The 15,157-nt window shown below is 40.8% G+C and overlaps 1 protein-coding gene across 3 annotated transcripts in view; it reads right to left on the bottom strand.

The window, feature by feature from the left end:
- Positions 1 to 15,157, bottom strand: part of Utx (Utx histone demethylase) — a 247,578-nt gene that overhangs the window by 53,177 nt on the left and 179,244 nt on the right. For all 3 annotated transcript variants that reach the window (XM_083115210.1, XM_083115211.1, XM_083115212.1), the window contains one exon: positions 1,409 to 1,584. In XM_083115210.1, the coding sequence (XP_082971336.1) occupies positions 1,409 to 1,584 (176 nt within the window). The remainder of the gene's footprint in view (positions 1 to 1,408; positions 1,585 to 15,157) is intronic.

The following is a 15,157-nucleotide window of genomic DNA, read 5'->3' as shown; positions in this document are numbered from 1 at the left end:
ACTTCATGGACGAGAATGGATTTAAGTTACAGAATCTCACTGACACTACAAGTGAACATTCTAAAATAGTCACACAAAAGGAGGGTTCACGGGTTCAAACCCCATCCCAATTATTTAGTAAACAATTTAATTGTATAATCAAATCAACATTATTTGGTTAAAGACATTTCTAAAGCCTTATTTATGATTTAGTAAATCCTCCTCCGTGGCTGTGTGGTCTAAGTGCTTTGGACTCCGACTGCGGGATGGCATGGGTTCGAGTCTGCCTGGGTTCAGTCTCTGGGCTCTCGTCTGTGTGTAGGACTGGTGGCAAACCAGCATCGTGAGGAAATTGGGGAGCTACGAGTGAGTAACGTAACTCGGTCTCAGAAATCTCCTATAATGGATGGGGGTTCCACGTGCTGACCGTATATCACCCCATTACCGGTTGAAGATCTCCGCACCTCTAGGTAGGATTGTGAAAGGGAGACTGGCAGTCGGGAGATCAGCCTAGGCCCTTCAAGGGCTGTCGAGCCACGGGTTAAAGTGCCCTACAGATTACTATCTTCAATTCATCATATGATTTTCTTCACAATCTCAGCTCAATTGTTTCAGAAATTATTACACATATAATCAATTTATGGGCAATAATTAATCATATATAATTTTAAAAATTATATTTTGATAACATAATGTGTTGATTTAAAAATAAAAGCCTAATTGCAACAAAATTACTCATACATATAAAAATTATTATTATGGATAATATAAATAGTGCACATCAACATTTACATTCAAATTGTTTAATATCAATTGCAATCTGCTCAATAATTACAACCATCATGAAGGAATATTTTAATTTATTTTACTTTTTAATTATTTTTTTTTAAAAATATAAACACATAATTCATATCTGTTATTTGTAGTGCACGTCAGTAAATATGTAGTTTCAAAGAAAAATCTATTGCAGTCATCTGGGTACATTCAGTTATTAAGGAGAATGAACTATTGAGCTGGTTCGTATGACATTTGTAATTTTATATTGGATTGGTTGAATGTTGGGTATTGATAAAATTTATATCTGCACTTCCTGGATATCAACCCAAAATTTATATTGGCCCACCTCTAATAACTATTATTATATGACTTAAAATTTCTGAAATATAGGGAACCCTTGTCAATCCTCCCCAGTGGAGTCTCATTGCAAGGTGGTTTGGATTCAGCGATCCTTAGTGAAAAAATTATCGAAAATACTAAAATGTATATACAGTGGTTAGTTTGTGTCCCACGTGGCAGTTATGGGCCACTTTAGTTCCTAGCATCCTAAAACAAATTCCCTATGCATGTTGTGTTATTGTGTTCAGTTCAGGAATTCATTTTTGGATCAATATGTTATGGTATATTTTTACATTAATGTTTGAATACTTACTTTCCAACTTTGAGAAAGTGCATGGACTGGCATCTATTAGTGCAAGCTGGAAGTGTTTTAAAGACGACTCGAAGTCATTGTTCACTTTGAACATCAACCCAAGACGCAGGTGGACTTCATTTGCTCGGCAGAAGCCTGGATCCACATACAGGACTTGCTGGAAAGACTTGATTGCCCTGGAAGTACAAAAAGGCGGGAAAAATTAGAAACTGAAGCACTGCACTACACAGAGATACAATGTGCGACTATTCTATACACACAGACAATGTACGCTATGTGATCTATAAGGAGTGGATTTATAGGTGGAAAAAAACTGAAAAAGGGAGGCATAATTGGCTCTTTAAGACACATTTTAGGTAGGACTAGGATCGAAACAACGTAAAATTACTTTAAAACATTACATCCTTGTGTTTTAGTCCAAAGGAAAATATCTGCACCCTACTAACCCGGTGACCGGTGTAGGATGAACAATAAGTGTTTTAGAAGTGAAATAGCATTTGATCAGAAATACAAGCAATGGTAAAACTATCAAAGCCGGGAATTGTCTGCAACTCGTTTATTTTGTAATTGTTTACATTCGTACTTACTTATTCTGCATTGGGAAAGATTGTTTAACAAGGGATTTCACTTTTTTTAACGAAATTAGTATCTATTGTCGACATATCGAGTAATTATTGTTCGTTGTTTTCTCGCTTCCTGAACAAGCAAAATGGCGGGCAAATCTTGACTAGCGTTGAGTTTCAAACGGCAAAGCAGTGTTTCAACCTTCTTAACAGAAAAATTCCCGCATAGCCCCAAAAACCATTCTGGATCGTATAACCATCCACGAATAGCCCCAAAAACCATTAACGATAGCCCCACGCACCATCACGGTAAGGTTAGGTTAGGTTGCTTTAGGTTGGGCAAAATAGCGAAAAAAAGTGTGTTCGGAAACAATTACCGGGGATTACGTCATCAGATGCTCGCAACATCTGGTTCAAGTACATGGATGGAAATGCAAGCTACAGCTTTCGTGCATCGGCCGGACATTATTATAGAAAAATACATGAATTAGCGGCCAAATACATTGAAAAATGCAAGAAAACTCTTCTACGAACTTCCAAAATTACACACTTTCTCCTGTAAATTTGAAGAAATCTGATTCCCAGCTTTGATAGTTTTACCCAAACAATAATCTAAGTATCAAACACAATGCCTGAAATACCGTGACTGATGGAAAAGTATAATACTTTTGTCTCATGATTGTCCATGTTCATCTATATTTTATATTTATCCAAGGTTGAAACTTTGAAGAAAATGAGTTTTCTTGGAAATAGGATTGTTTTCATTTCGTTACAAGTTGACATCATAAAATTTGCACTTTCCATTAAAACAGACATGGCTAGTTGTGGTTGTAGCAACCATATTGACTTTCAATGGGATCATTACAACCCAGAAGTGTTCTTTAATAGTCTAGATGGTCGTCATAGACTTTTAATCAACATTTCCTCACTAGCGCTACTACTGCGTTCCGATAGTTAATTATTCATTAATGTAGTGGTAACTCTAGTTTCTACTACTACCACGCTATTTTCTCTCAAAAATATTCAACCAGATTAAACAATTGCACGTATACTTCCTCTGCAGATAACACACTTCGCGGAATCAACCAATAATTGGCAAGAGGTGGAGGCATTAAGGTTTTGATCGATTCAACTGATTATTTTACTTCGCTTTTCTGCAACCTTTGAATCCACGCGCCAGAGCCTCGTTAGTCTGCAAAATGCAGTCCAGTGTGTACTACGTGAAAGCGAAACCTTCCAAAGGGTGACCCTTTTACACCCTGACGCATGAAGGAATATCAAAGGCAGTGGCGTTCCCAGAATTTATGAAAGGGAGAGGGGGGTACGCATACTTTTTTCTTTAATACCCTCATTTTGCCACCTTTGGCGTTCATTTTTTATGAATACTGGGCCAAAGGGGGAGGGGTTATAACTAGTGTTAGGCTATATATAGTCGAGACGATAATCGCGATATGGAAAAATATCGTATCCTATCGCGTGACGATATATCAAATTTCCGATATCGTCCATTCCTAGTTATAACACCCACCAACCACCTCTTTGGCAAGCCACTGACTGAACGAAGAGTAGAACGGAAAATCATATTCGCAGAACCAGGATCTCAATCAAACGAACATCGGGGTTGTGCACCTAACAAGTAATCTTCAGTTTTCACACGGCAGGATACACCCTGCCTGCATAGGTATTTTCTCCTTGCTGCCTGCATAGGTATTTTCTCCTTGCCGGATATCGAACCCGCGACCCCGTCATTACAGAGCGAAAGCGGAAAAAACTGCCTTTCCCCTGGCGCCCGGTCGACACATTTTCTCCTGCACGTAAGCCGCTGTCGCTCTTCCCGGAACATGATGGAGCGATGACCTATCCGAAACACGCAACTCGGCGAAATGCACGAGAGGGCGCGCGGGTGCACTTCCACACAAAAGTCAGCTCTTTTACGTGCGGCAGAAGTAACTGAATTGAATTTTGATTTCTCCGTATATTACCTTTCTTAAAAAAATAGCGTCGCATTTCTGCCACTTCTGCTTAATCGCCACGATAAGGATGACGATGAAATTCATAAAGGGACACTCACAAAGAAAAACAACGCCCAGGCCGGAATTCGAACCCGTGAACCGTGACACCGCAGCACGCTGTGCTAACCACTCTGACCCGTAGTTCGGCAATTACCCCATATAAACCATAGACGAGAAGGTCTAAATATGGGCGAAGGTTTAAATATGGGTTTTGGAGTTATCAGCGCTCCCGGGTGCTGCAGCCTGGCAAAGGCTATTGGAACTGGTAATCTGTCAAGAACAAAGCTTGTGGCGCCAATTCGCAAGAGAAAGTGGTGGCTAGTTTCGGCCTTGGACGCTCCGAAAACTTTTTGCAGGTATGTTTTAACTCAGCGTTTTCTGAATTCTCATCTGCTTTCTATAGGTTACGATATTAGCGGTACATAAGACAAATGTGGGCTCTTATAATGCCATGTTTTGTTTGTGAAATACGTACCACAGAGAGCGAAAATAAATTGAAGAAGAAAAATAGCGTGATGGTCTAAATATGGGCTATGACACGAGGTCTAATGTTGAGATCACATTTTCAACAAATATTTGGATGTTTTCCTTAATTTCGATTTTTCCCATTCCGCGTGATTTTCAAAACAGATTATTCATAAATATGAATTTTATAATGTTTCAGCGATAAATGACTGTTTTTTTATTTTAATTGCTTTTTGTGATATTGCCACTAGTAGCCCATATTTAGACCACAATTTTAAAATACATATTTTACCATTTTCTTGAAATTGCTTTTTTTTTTAAATGGAAGACCTTCTATACTTTAGCATGCTATTACATTTTATATATATATTTAATAGGTATGCATTTTAAAGGCAGGTGCTTGATATATTATTTTTCCTCCAAAAATGACAACATAAAAAGGGGGGCCCATATTTAGACCTTTTCCTCTATCCATTGTTCTTGAAACAATACAAAATTTCTGTAATTTACAATCTACACATTCACTTACGCTATAATATTACTAATTATTTTTTTCAATTAGTTCTTGAACCTTGTTATGTATGCACTGTTCTGTATATATTTTGGTGGTACATGATTGAATATTTTGATTGCTGTATACTCTGGTCCTTCCAGAAATAAACCGCGTTTCGTCTAACCTGTCACCCTTCCCGCGCTAGCAATCAAACTATAGTTTGCGTGCCAACCGGAAACGAGAAAGCGAGCAGCGAATGGGAAGCAGAGAAGGAGCGCTTACGCAGTTTTGCCTATTTTTTTATGTTTACTACGCACATTTTTCGTGGTTAGTGTACTGTACGTACATATGTGGATTCCCATGTAGCTTTTTCGCAGTCTGACTTCCTCAACAGAGGACGTTGACAGTAATGTCGCCTTCCTCCCTATGGCGTAGCGATAACGACGTCGCCTTGTAATCACGCCGTGGAGGCACATAATGGTTCGGATTCCAATTATACTGTAGGTCCAGTCCCTATGTGCCTATCTGTGAAAAGCTCATACAACAACTCCGTGTAGTTTCTGCTAGAAAAGTCAACATTCGGCAAGCGCGCGAAGAGAAACAGCTTAGGCCAATCGCGGTCCGGATAAGTATGGTTTTAGAATATATTTATTTCGAATGTTACATGTGTGTTCCATTGAGCTTCGTGTGGTCACGTACAGTGTCGTTTCTGCATGGAATTTGAACCTCGCGACACATTCCTGCTTTTCTCATCAACTTCGTTAGCATGTTGACAAATCACCAATCTACATTTCAGGAAATGTTACGGCGGATTCGACACGTTATTCTTTTGATTGCGTAGGTCACAAGACATTCTTACAGTGGTGGTGCACGGGGAAGAAAAAGGTCATTGCTCCTTGCGAAGCTTCAGAGAATGGATCTGTATTGTTAGTTTTATATACGCCAGGGCCGCACAAACCACAGCTCGCGTCTAAGTTTCAACCTAAGAGATTGAAGGAAGTGTCTACATCGCCATGAAGGAGAAAACAGTACACTACACAGAGACGTGATATTTAACGTTGTTGCCTTTTTTCTTTTAAGTACACTCAGGCACAAGCGAAGACGAATAAAAGACTGTCCATTTTAGTTCGAGGGTTGGGCCATGGTGCTTCTCTTCTTGGCTGTACGACAGTTTGTATACTTCTGGGTTGTAACGATCCCGATGACAATGTAATTTTTAAAGCCCACAAGTGTCAGTGACTGTACAAACACGTCTCAGTTGATTGATTTTTAATATTACAGTAAAACCTCGTTAATTCTGACTAATGGGGGGATAAGTTGGCCGGTTTATCGAAAGTCCGATTAAGTGAAATAACCTAAAAGAACAGTAGAAAGTGCATTAAAACTCCGTTTATAGCAACAAAAAACGTTTATTATAGTGTAGTTAAAGGACATAGGCCTAAATACACTATACAGTACAGTACAAAGCTGCGGGGAAACAGAATTTCATCAGTGGTTGACTGCCTTTTCTTTGGGAAGTTCTCTTGTTGACTTCTAGCCACATTTAAAGCCTTGCATTCTGCTTTTTTTTATTTGCCTTTTGCCTGTCCGGATTAAGCGAAGTCCGGCTTATCGAGTTTTTACTGTACTTTACTTTTCTGCCACCTTTGACTCATCGTGATGATGATGAGCGATGACTTGATGAAATTGATGAAGGGACATTCACAAACAACACTCATGCCCAGGCCAAGATTCGAACCCATGGCCATTGGCATCGTATCGTGCTGTAACCAGTACGCCACGGAGGTCGGCGTTTCCTGATTGAAACATTACACATCATCGTCGTCGTCACCCAACATCGTGTATAATCTTGTTGAATAAAAAGACTGCAGCGTCAGAACACCATATATGGGAATAAAAAGAAATACTCTAAGAGCGTACGCAACAAAATACGATCAGTGCTGTGTCAGTTATATCGGTCCTGAAAACACCCAAGGTTAACGCACGAGTACGCGGAAGTCGCGGTTGCCTTATCAGAAAACAGACCACGTCACTCTCTTGCTCAATGAATGAACTTCCTACGCAGCGACGATCGCTAAACGTCATCCGATCAAGCAGTGGCGGATTCGGGGATGACACCTGGGAGTAGCGATTTGCTGGCGAATATGCGACTTAGAAGAATTCTGTTCCAACCTACATTTGCACGATTCTTACGTAGCTGCCGTTCGGTGCGAGCTTTCCGCCTGCACATTGCAAGAACGCGAAAGCCTCGCTCCGCCAACTGCAAAGATACCGCTGCTCGCTCGCTCTTCAGTCAGCACGTGCATACGAGACCGGGTTGACCAGGCTCGTTATATAGTACACAACAAACGGAAACAAGGTGTACAGAGATCACTGTAACGATCTGTCAAAATATCGATCCCGGGTTTGTGCGTAGTATGGGCGATCAATCGTCATTACACCATTTTCGTGATAAATTAGCAGTACAGAGATATTAAAATGGGGGAGAAGGACTACGTCGTTCATACAACTGTGTCTCGGAATCAGTGTTGCCACAATCTGTAAGCACAATTTCCCTTTGCAAGGGCTAAAATTTCCTTCTTTCGCCCATTTTTCCCCTTCATCTAAAGAATTAATAATAATAATAATAAATGTTATCGTTGATCCATGTTCGTATGTATGTATAAAATGTCAAACAATTAAACTTTGAAATGATACGACGCCAGTGGTCCCGGGTTCGAATCTCGGCCTGGGATGGCTGTTTGTGAGTGTCCATTCATAAATTTCATCATATCATCACTCATCCCCATCTTTGCAATTAACAAACCCACTCCCAAAGCCGGGACATAAGGGTGAATGGTCAATAACCTCCAGCCCCAAACGGTAGCCAGATGTAGACCAACCCAAATTCCACCCTTACTCTCAGAACAAAGTATACGACAATTTTTTTTAAAATTCTCATTTTCAAAACTGGAATCTCTTATAATGTTTAATATAATTAATATTGATTCTGTCTTAGAATTTCCCTGAAAATTCGCTATTTTTAATCGAATTTCCCTTTTCACTTAAAATTAGCTCCAAATTTACCTTCAAAAAGGGAAATTTCCCTTCATGTGGCAACACTGCTCGGAATCTGTGCAACAAGGCCGCGCATAACAGGAGAGAAGGAGAAAGCAAGAGGGCGGAGCAAAGCAGTGCGCGCTCATACAAACGGGTGGCAGCTGCAGTTGTGTTGTGTCTTCCCATCTCAACCGTCCATTGGTCGGGTCCTGTCAAGTAACTACTCGCTTCCCGATTTTCGTTCGTTTGCTCCAGCTATTCCCGAATCAGAGTATACTAGAGCAATTCAGCTGTCAATAACAACAGGCGCCGGCCCCCGTGGCGGAGTGGTTAACACATCGCGCTACGACGACAGGGGTCCCGGGCATGGATGTTTGTGAATGTCCATTCATCAATTTCATCATATCATCACTCATCCCCATCTTTGCAATTAGCCAAAAGTGACACAAAATGGAAGTAAAATGAAGCAAATCAAATAACGGCAGGTAAATGTGCACTGGAAATTGAGAGGGGGCGGTTTATGCATCGAAGTCAACGTGGGTGTACATTCAAATAATAAGATACAAGTGTGGGCTAAAATTACCTTAGAATGGAAAGAAAACGTAAACATGTAAACAACATTCAGTCGCCGATTGTTGTGTTTGGCGCCACGACAGGTGTTCGGGAACTTAGGGCACGAAAGTAAACAATGTCAGCCGATCACAACTGAACCGATCACTGATTCGTGGCTTTCCACAACCAATGAGAACGCACCTAGAAAAAGCCAAAATATTTTACCGCCTTTTGGAGAGCACCCTGTACCCAGATGAGATTTGCAGCATGCACAGAGCAAACACGCAATTTCAAAAACATACCTTCAGAAGCACTTGCTGTTCACACGCCTTGCAGGCAACGACCGATCACGGATCAACGACACTAGGTCACCACTCGCAAAGCCAACCGGACAATGAATGGAGAGGAGGAAAAGCACATGGACTCCATGGCATCGCCCAGCGTGACTTACGTTGCCGTGGCGACCAAGAAGGAAGTTGCCAAACGTTCCGAGGATCCGAGTGACGTAACGAAACTCCACCTCCCGGGAATTCCTCCTTTCGCCAGACCCAGATCCTCCATGACCCACCCACGTAAACGGCATTCAAACACAACTCTGCACCGACCTTCGTGTGCAGGATATTGGCGAGTGGGAATTCTATTTCGTAGAATTTCCCCTCTCCACAGGTAAAATTTCCCCTCTTCGCAAAATCCCATATCATTATTCACATAAAAAAATATTACAATGCATGTAAATCATTAAATCGACATAAGAAGACTCCTCAACATAATCACATTTTAACCAGGGTGTTCTGGGTTCGATACCCGGTGGAGGCACAGTATTTCGGATCCGACTTTAAATTGTAGGTCCAGTCCCAAATAGCTTATCTGTGCATCAGGCGGACTTAAAACATACTTCGATCATTGACGAGAGTTCAAATACCCTTACAATTAAAATACTGGCCCTCACTGGCAAGTTTTAACCACAGTACTTGAATTCACTTGAATTTACTACTCCATAGAAACTATAAAGGTTGGTTTTAAGTTTTACCGTTTTACTTAATTTTCGTTGCGAAACAAGACCAAAGAGTTTAAAATTTAAATATAAATAGAACTTATTCTATTTGTTCTTGGAACATTTCAATGCATTTTCAGCTTTTACGTATCTCGATTCTAGAATAAGGTTTTAAATGTCTCGTGTATGTTTGAATATTTTTACTTCAATATGATCTGGTCTGTGTTTAACAAGCGACATTCTAGTGAAGTGATTATTTCGATGTTATAGGTACTCCGTATTTGTGTTCTTTACTTCCTGTGGTATTTTTTGTTGGGGGGGGGGTACATTATGGTTGAAAAAGTACATAAGTACATAATGAAGTTATTATACTTCTATATGCATTTTCATTATATTTTACACCTGCATATACTTACGGCCTACTGTTTTTTTTGTGTGTGTGTGTGTGTGTGTGTGTGTGTGTGTGTGTGTGTGTGTGTGTGAGAGAGAGAGAGAGAGAGAGAGAGAGAGAGAGAGAGAGAGAGAGAGAGAGAGAGAGAGAGAGAGAGAGAGAGAGAGAGAGAGAGAGAGAGAGAGAGAGAGAGAGAGAGAGAGAGAGAGAGAGAGAGACACTATAGTCCTGAAGTCTCCGAAAGCACCAATGAAGGAAAACATTGCAAACCAACAGCCAATGAGAGAACGTCTTTAGAAAAAGCCGCGAAGGAGAAGAAACGGAGAGAAAGAACTGCTTCAAAATGTTCCCACGTCGAGGGGAAATTTCCCTCCAATTACCATCAACGCCTCCAATGCGCAATCTGAAAGCAAACTAAACCACGAGCGAGCATCCAATTTCCCGCGGTAACCGCCTTTCGTCTTCCGCAAAATCTCAAGATAACTTCTAACCCAGCAGAATGTCATTGCCATGGAGATCAAAGAGCCATGACGTCACAACCTCGTCATATACGCAAAAGCCATACGCGCTATTTACAAAAGCGACGTTTGCAGTGACATCACAGTATTTATTTGAAGGGACTATCGACGGGCTTTAACCCACTTCTCGAACTGGCCCTCGGCCTAATATTACAATTATCACATACGTTCGGTTTTCGTGTCGGTCTCGATATACACAGTAAAATCAACATATACGGGTTACCGCATAAACCTCTACAACTTTTGTCTTGACCTTCGAGTTTCTTGTTTAAAGTCCACTTTATGTACAAATAGGCTAATCGCGACTTGGTCTGCAGTTTTAAGCGGGATCCGAGCCACTATGCGAGTTCATCGAGTATCGAACCCAAGGCCCCTTGATGTATATTTTGTCATTAAGGGAAACAACATTCCTTTGACGGTTCGATTCGACGCTATGAACCTTCGAAAAATGGATGTTATCCTGAATTATGTGAAAACTACGCTGCACAGGTTTAGTTGCCAATAAACAAACTTCTCAATAAGCGAAAATTAAAATATAAGACCTATCAATAATAAAAAGGTTTGGTTGAATACATCGAACAGTAAAGTAGTTTTGGTTCAACCATAAGAGTCTTGGACAATAAGCCTCGTCTCACTTTTTCGGAGATCTGTATCGTTCTCGAGTAGAGAATTTTAAAAGGCCATCTCGGTAAAGTCCCTACAACTGAAACAAGAACAGACGACAGTGTCGAATTTTCAACTACAAGACAAGAGAACAGAGCGTTGGCAAAGCAATCAGCTGTTAACATGTAATCCTGCCCCTGCGTTGCAAAATTGTGCAGCGTTTTCCCACGCATCGTAGTCACGTTTATTCAGCGCCAAGTGCATCATCATGAGCCAAGAATCCAGTGTTGATTTGTTGTTTTTAAATTAACTTTATGCACAGATAGGCTAATCGGGACTGAACCTACAGTTTAAAGTGGGATCCAAACCACAATGCCTGCAATAATCGAACCCGGGACGGTCTCGGGTTTCAATCCCTGCCATTTTCCCCAAAAAGTGTTGTTCCCTAAAAAACATTGCTTAAATTTGAATTTATGGTGTTCATGCAATAATTAACACATATTATTGTTGCTAAAATGAAATTATATGTGTGAAATACATATTTTTTGGCTGACTTTCATTTTCCAGGGGGGGACGGCCTCCCCTTGCCCCTTCCGGACGCCCATGGGCATGTGTGTTCTTTGTGAATTGCATCATATTATCACTCATCCTCCCCGCAATTACCCAAAAGTGGTAGAAAAGAGACGTAAAATAAACCAAATGAATCAAGCAACTGTGTCACCATGAAGCAAAAAGTACAGAGAAAGGAGAGACGTAATATTTAACGTTGTTGAATTTTTGTAACAAGGGAGAGATAATCCTCTTTCTATTACTAGTAATATAGATAAAATCCCATTCCATCCATATTTTTCTGTTAAAAGATATAATAAAGCATCCATTAACTATAGGAATTATACTAATTTTACAAACTATTATTGCCTGGAAGTTGTAAATATGACAACACAGAAGCACTCTCGCACAAGCCAAGTGGAGGGCCTCCCAGCTGGCGCAGTGATAGCCTTTCTGTGCATACAGTGGACTGAAAACAACAATTCAATTCTACAAGCCAAGTGGAAGATAGAGGGGAAAAAGCAACTGACTGTAAACTTTAGTTCGCGAGTATGGCAGGGGTTTTCTCATCTTAGTCGAGCTGTAGGGTAGAAGAACCCATCAAAAAAATAAGAAGGTGCATGCATGTCTTGCCTTTGAAAAACAGGTAACCCACAGTTCCTAGCTAATGGGAACCCACTTATCATACAACATTGCAACCCGTATAACACTAATCATTATGCAGTATAGATCCACCAACTTATTTGAAACCCTGGTCAGAAACAAGTGGCGCTAGTGTCGAATGTTTAGGAGGGAGCTCGGGAACTCTGGGGCAAGGGAAGGGATGGCAGAAACACGTGTTTTCCCCCCCGTGTTGCCAAATCTAGAAGTGGGCGTGTGCCGTGAAAGGTTTGCAAGTAAACAAATATGCAGGCCGAATGTTAAGTTTTGTTTCTAATAACATAGCATAAGAGAGAGGAGGGAGGGGGACACTAAAGTTAAAAACGGCAGCTGTCCCGCAGAAGGATATCAACAATTTAAACACATAAGATTAATATTCTAAATTATGTAAACTATATATTTTTTTAAAAAAAAAAAAAAGCAACGTACTTTTGGGTTCTTGCCTCCGGTTGGCCTGGAGGCAGATTATAAGGTGTCTATGCCGGAGAGGTCCGAATTCGAACTTTCGCTGTCACTGTCGCTATTTACATCGCTACTTTAGGAACCCGATTCCAGGTTTATAATCAAAGTTTGAACTTCATCTTCGAGAATTCCATCATTCCTCTGATATTCTTTTTCCAAACGGATGGCATGTTGGCACATACATTCCCATTCATACACTGTGACACTGTCACATTTTCGGTAAGAGCCCTTATTTCTCTCAAATTTGAACTTACGTTTCGTGAGGCAACTCTACGCTTTATGGTGCTCCATATGTACTCGATCGGGTTCAAGTCGCAGTGATATGGTGGAAGTCGAAGGACGTGGTGGCCGTGTTTTTTTATTGTATTGTATTAGCTCGATATACCGGATCGGGAAGATTATTTTTTACTTTCAGCAACAATTCTGACTTTGTTTGTTCGATATGGAAAGTGATGTTATTTTTTAATAGCCATTCTTGAATCTCTAGTTTCTTACTTTTTGTGTTCGGGGCTTTATTGGTTTGAATTGAGTGGTATGAGGCATTATCATAACAATGGTGGGAGATTCGGAATAAGTTTCTGTTCCAACCACTTCTCGAAGTACTCGGCATTCATTTCGTTATGGTAATCGCCAGAAGTTGTTTTGGCCTGAAATATATTAAGTGCGTTTGGAACAAACCCCATGGAACCCCCGGCGTGACTTATGATAAGTCTCTGCCCCGGACTGTCGTTTGTGAAGACACCTGACACATCTTCACTCTGCCAACATTTCTTTACTTTGTAGGCTAATTGGGATGAATCCAAGTTTCATCAATGTAAAAAACAGGCCTCCTTTCGTTGCGGAATCTGTTGATCGCACGAAGATATCTTACTCTACAAACCACAATGTTGCTTCGTTCAACCAGAGCTAAGCGAGAGTTTCTACATTTTTTAAATTTAAAGCCTATTTGTTTCATAATTTTCCGTAATGTTTCTCGCCCCCCCCCCCCCCCGATAATTAATTTCTTCCTTAGCAATAGCTAAAAGTTTCAATATTGTAGAAACTTCTCTTTTCACTACGTACATTTCATGGATTTTCCTTCGCAGTATACACTTATCCATGTCGTCAATGACAATCTTATTCTCTGAAGCATGTCTCCGTATACCAGGAGTTCACAATTTCTGGTCAGGGGGTTTGTAAATCTTTTTTTCCCTCTTTTCAGTTTTTTAAGCAATGACTCCGAGCGTCCCGTTAGATATACTGCTCTCTTTAGGGGTTGATCGCGAGGATAATTCCACACGTCTCTTTTCTCTTCTTCACAGTTCTCGATGATTCGTAGTAGCAAATTTCGCTCACTGCTGTGCACAACTTTCGACATTTTACACTTACTCAAAAACACATCAACAACACTCCTCGAATTCTTGAAGAGAATAAAATTAGCAACACTGTGTCAGCGGAAGTGGGAAGGTCCTTGCCTGACCAGCGCCAGAGCAAACACCGGGGGTGAAAGAAGGGGGTGGGGGAGGCCGGTTAGTTCGCATATTTTCCGAGGTTTCAGAAAGCTTGGTGGATCTAAGAGGAACAAAAAGCATCTCCCTCAGATGAGATCGAAATGAAGCGAACATCCGGTCGCTTTCTTTTTGCTCCGCCCCTGATTCACGGAGTCGCAACCTGTTTCCAGCTCATGCCAGACGCTCCAGCACAAGAAAAAAAAAAAGAAGAAAAAATCGAAGTGGGCGTCTACAGAGGTTCTTCCAATCTTCTTCCGAGAAGAGCGCTCACTCTCTCGGCGCACGTCGGGAAAGACAAGATCGCTTCCATGAATCACTCCTCGCAACAACGTACCGTTATTTTAAAGGTAAATGTTCGCCCATGTGTCATTTAATACGGGGTAAACATCAGTGTGAAAGAAAATGGGTTTCTAGCAGAGAACGAGTCATGTTCCTGACCTCTATGAATCCTTTAAAACAACTCTCGATGACGTACAGTTTGACGAATTGCACAGTCATTTCAATCCTGTCGAAATGTTTTCTAAACTCTATTGTCAGCAATACAGGGTGTCTCTAAAGTAATAGCGCAAACTGGCACAGGTGAAAGTACACGATAATTGCAAAAAAGTCTCAGTAAACATGGGTCTGCAAACGAGCCGTTTTCGAGATAAATGTGTGATTACAAGTCGCCACTGACTTCACTGTTTGTAAACGTCGTCCTAGTTGGTAAAATGCTAATAATGTGTGCAAATGTGTGGTTACAAGCCGTCATTGATTGCATTTTGTAAACACTCAGTGCTTTACTCCATGCGCGGTCCGAGGTTTGCTCTTTGTTTACAAAACATTTCCGAGAGTTGGCGTCGGAATCAAACAGGATGTAAGTATAATTTTCAATACAAGCAATGAGATCTCCAATGTCTTTTCTTACTGTATTATTAGCATTTTACCAACTAGGACGACGTTTACAAACAATGAAGTC

This window comes from Lepisma saccharinum, chromosome 30, assembly GCF_977018435.1.
Source record: "Lepisma saccharinum chromosome 30, izLepSacc3.1, whole genome shotgun sequence".
In the NCBI taxonomy this organism is placed as follows: domain Eukaryota; kingdom Metazoa; phylum Arthropoda; class Insecta; order Zygentoma; family Lepismatidae; genus Lepisma; species Lepisma saccharinum.
The sequence above is the reverse complement of the archived record's forward strand: the minus strand, read 5'-3'. Positions and strand labels throughout refer to the sequence as shown.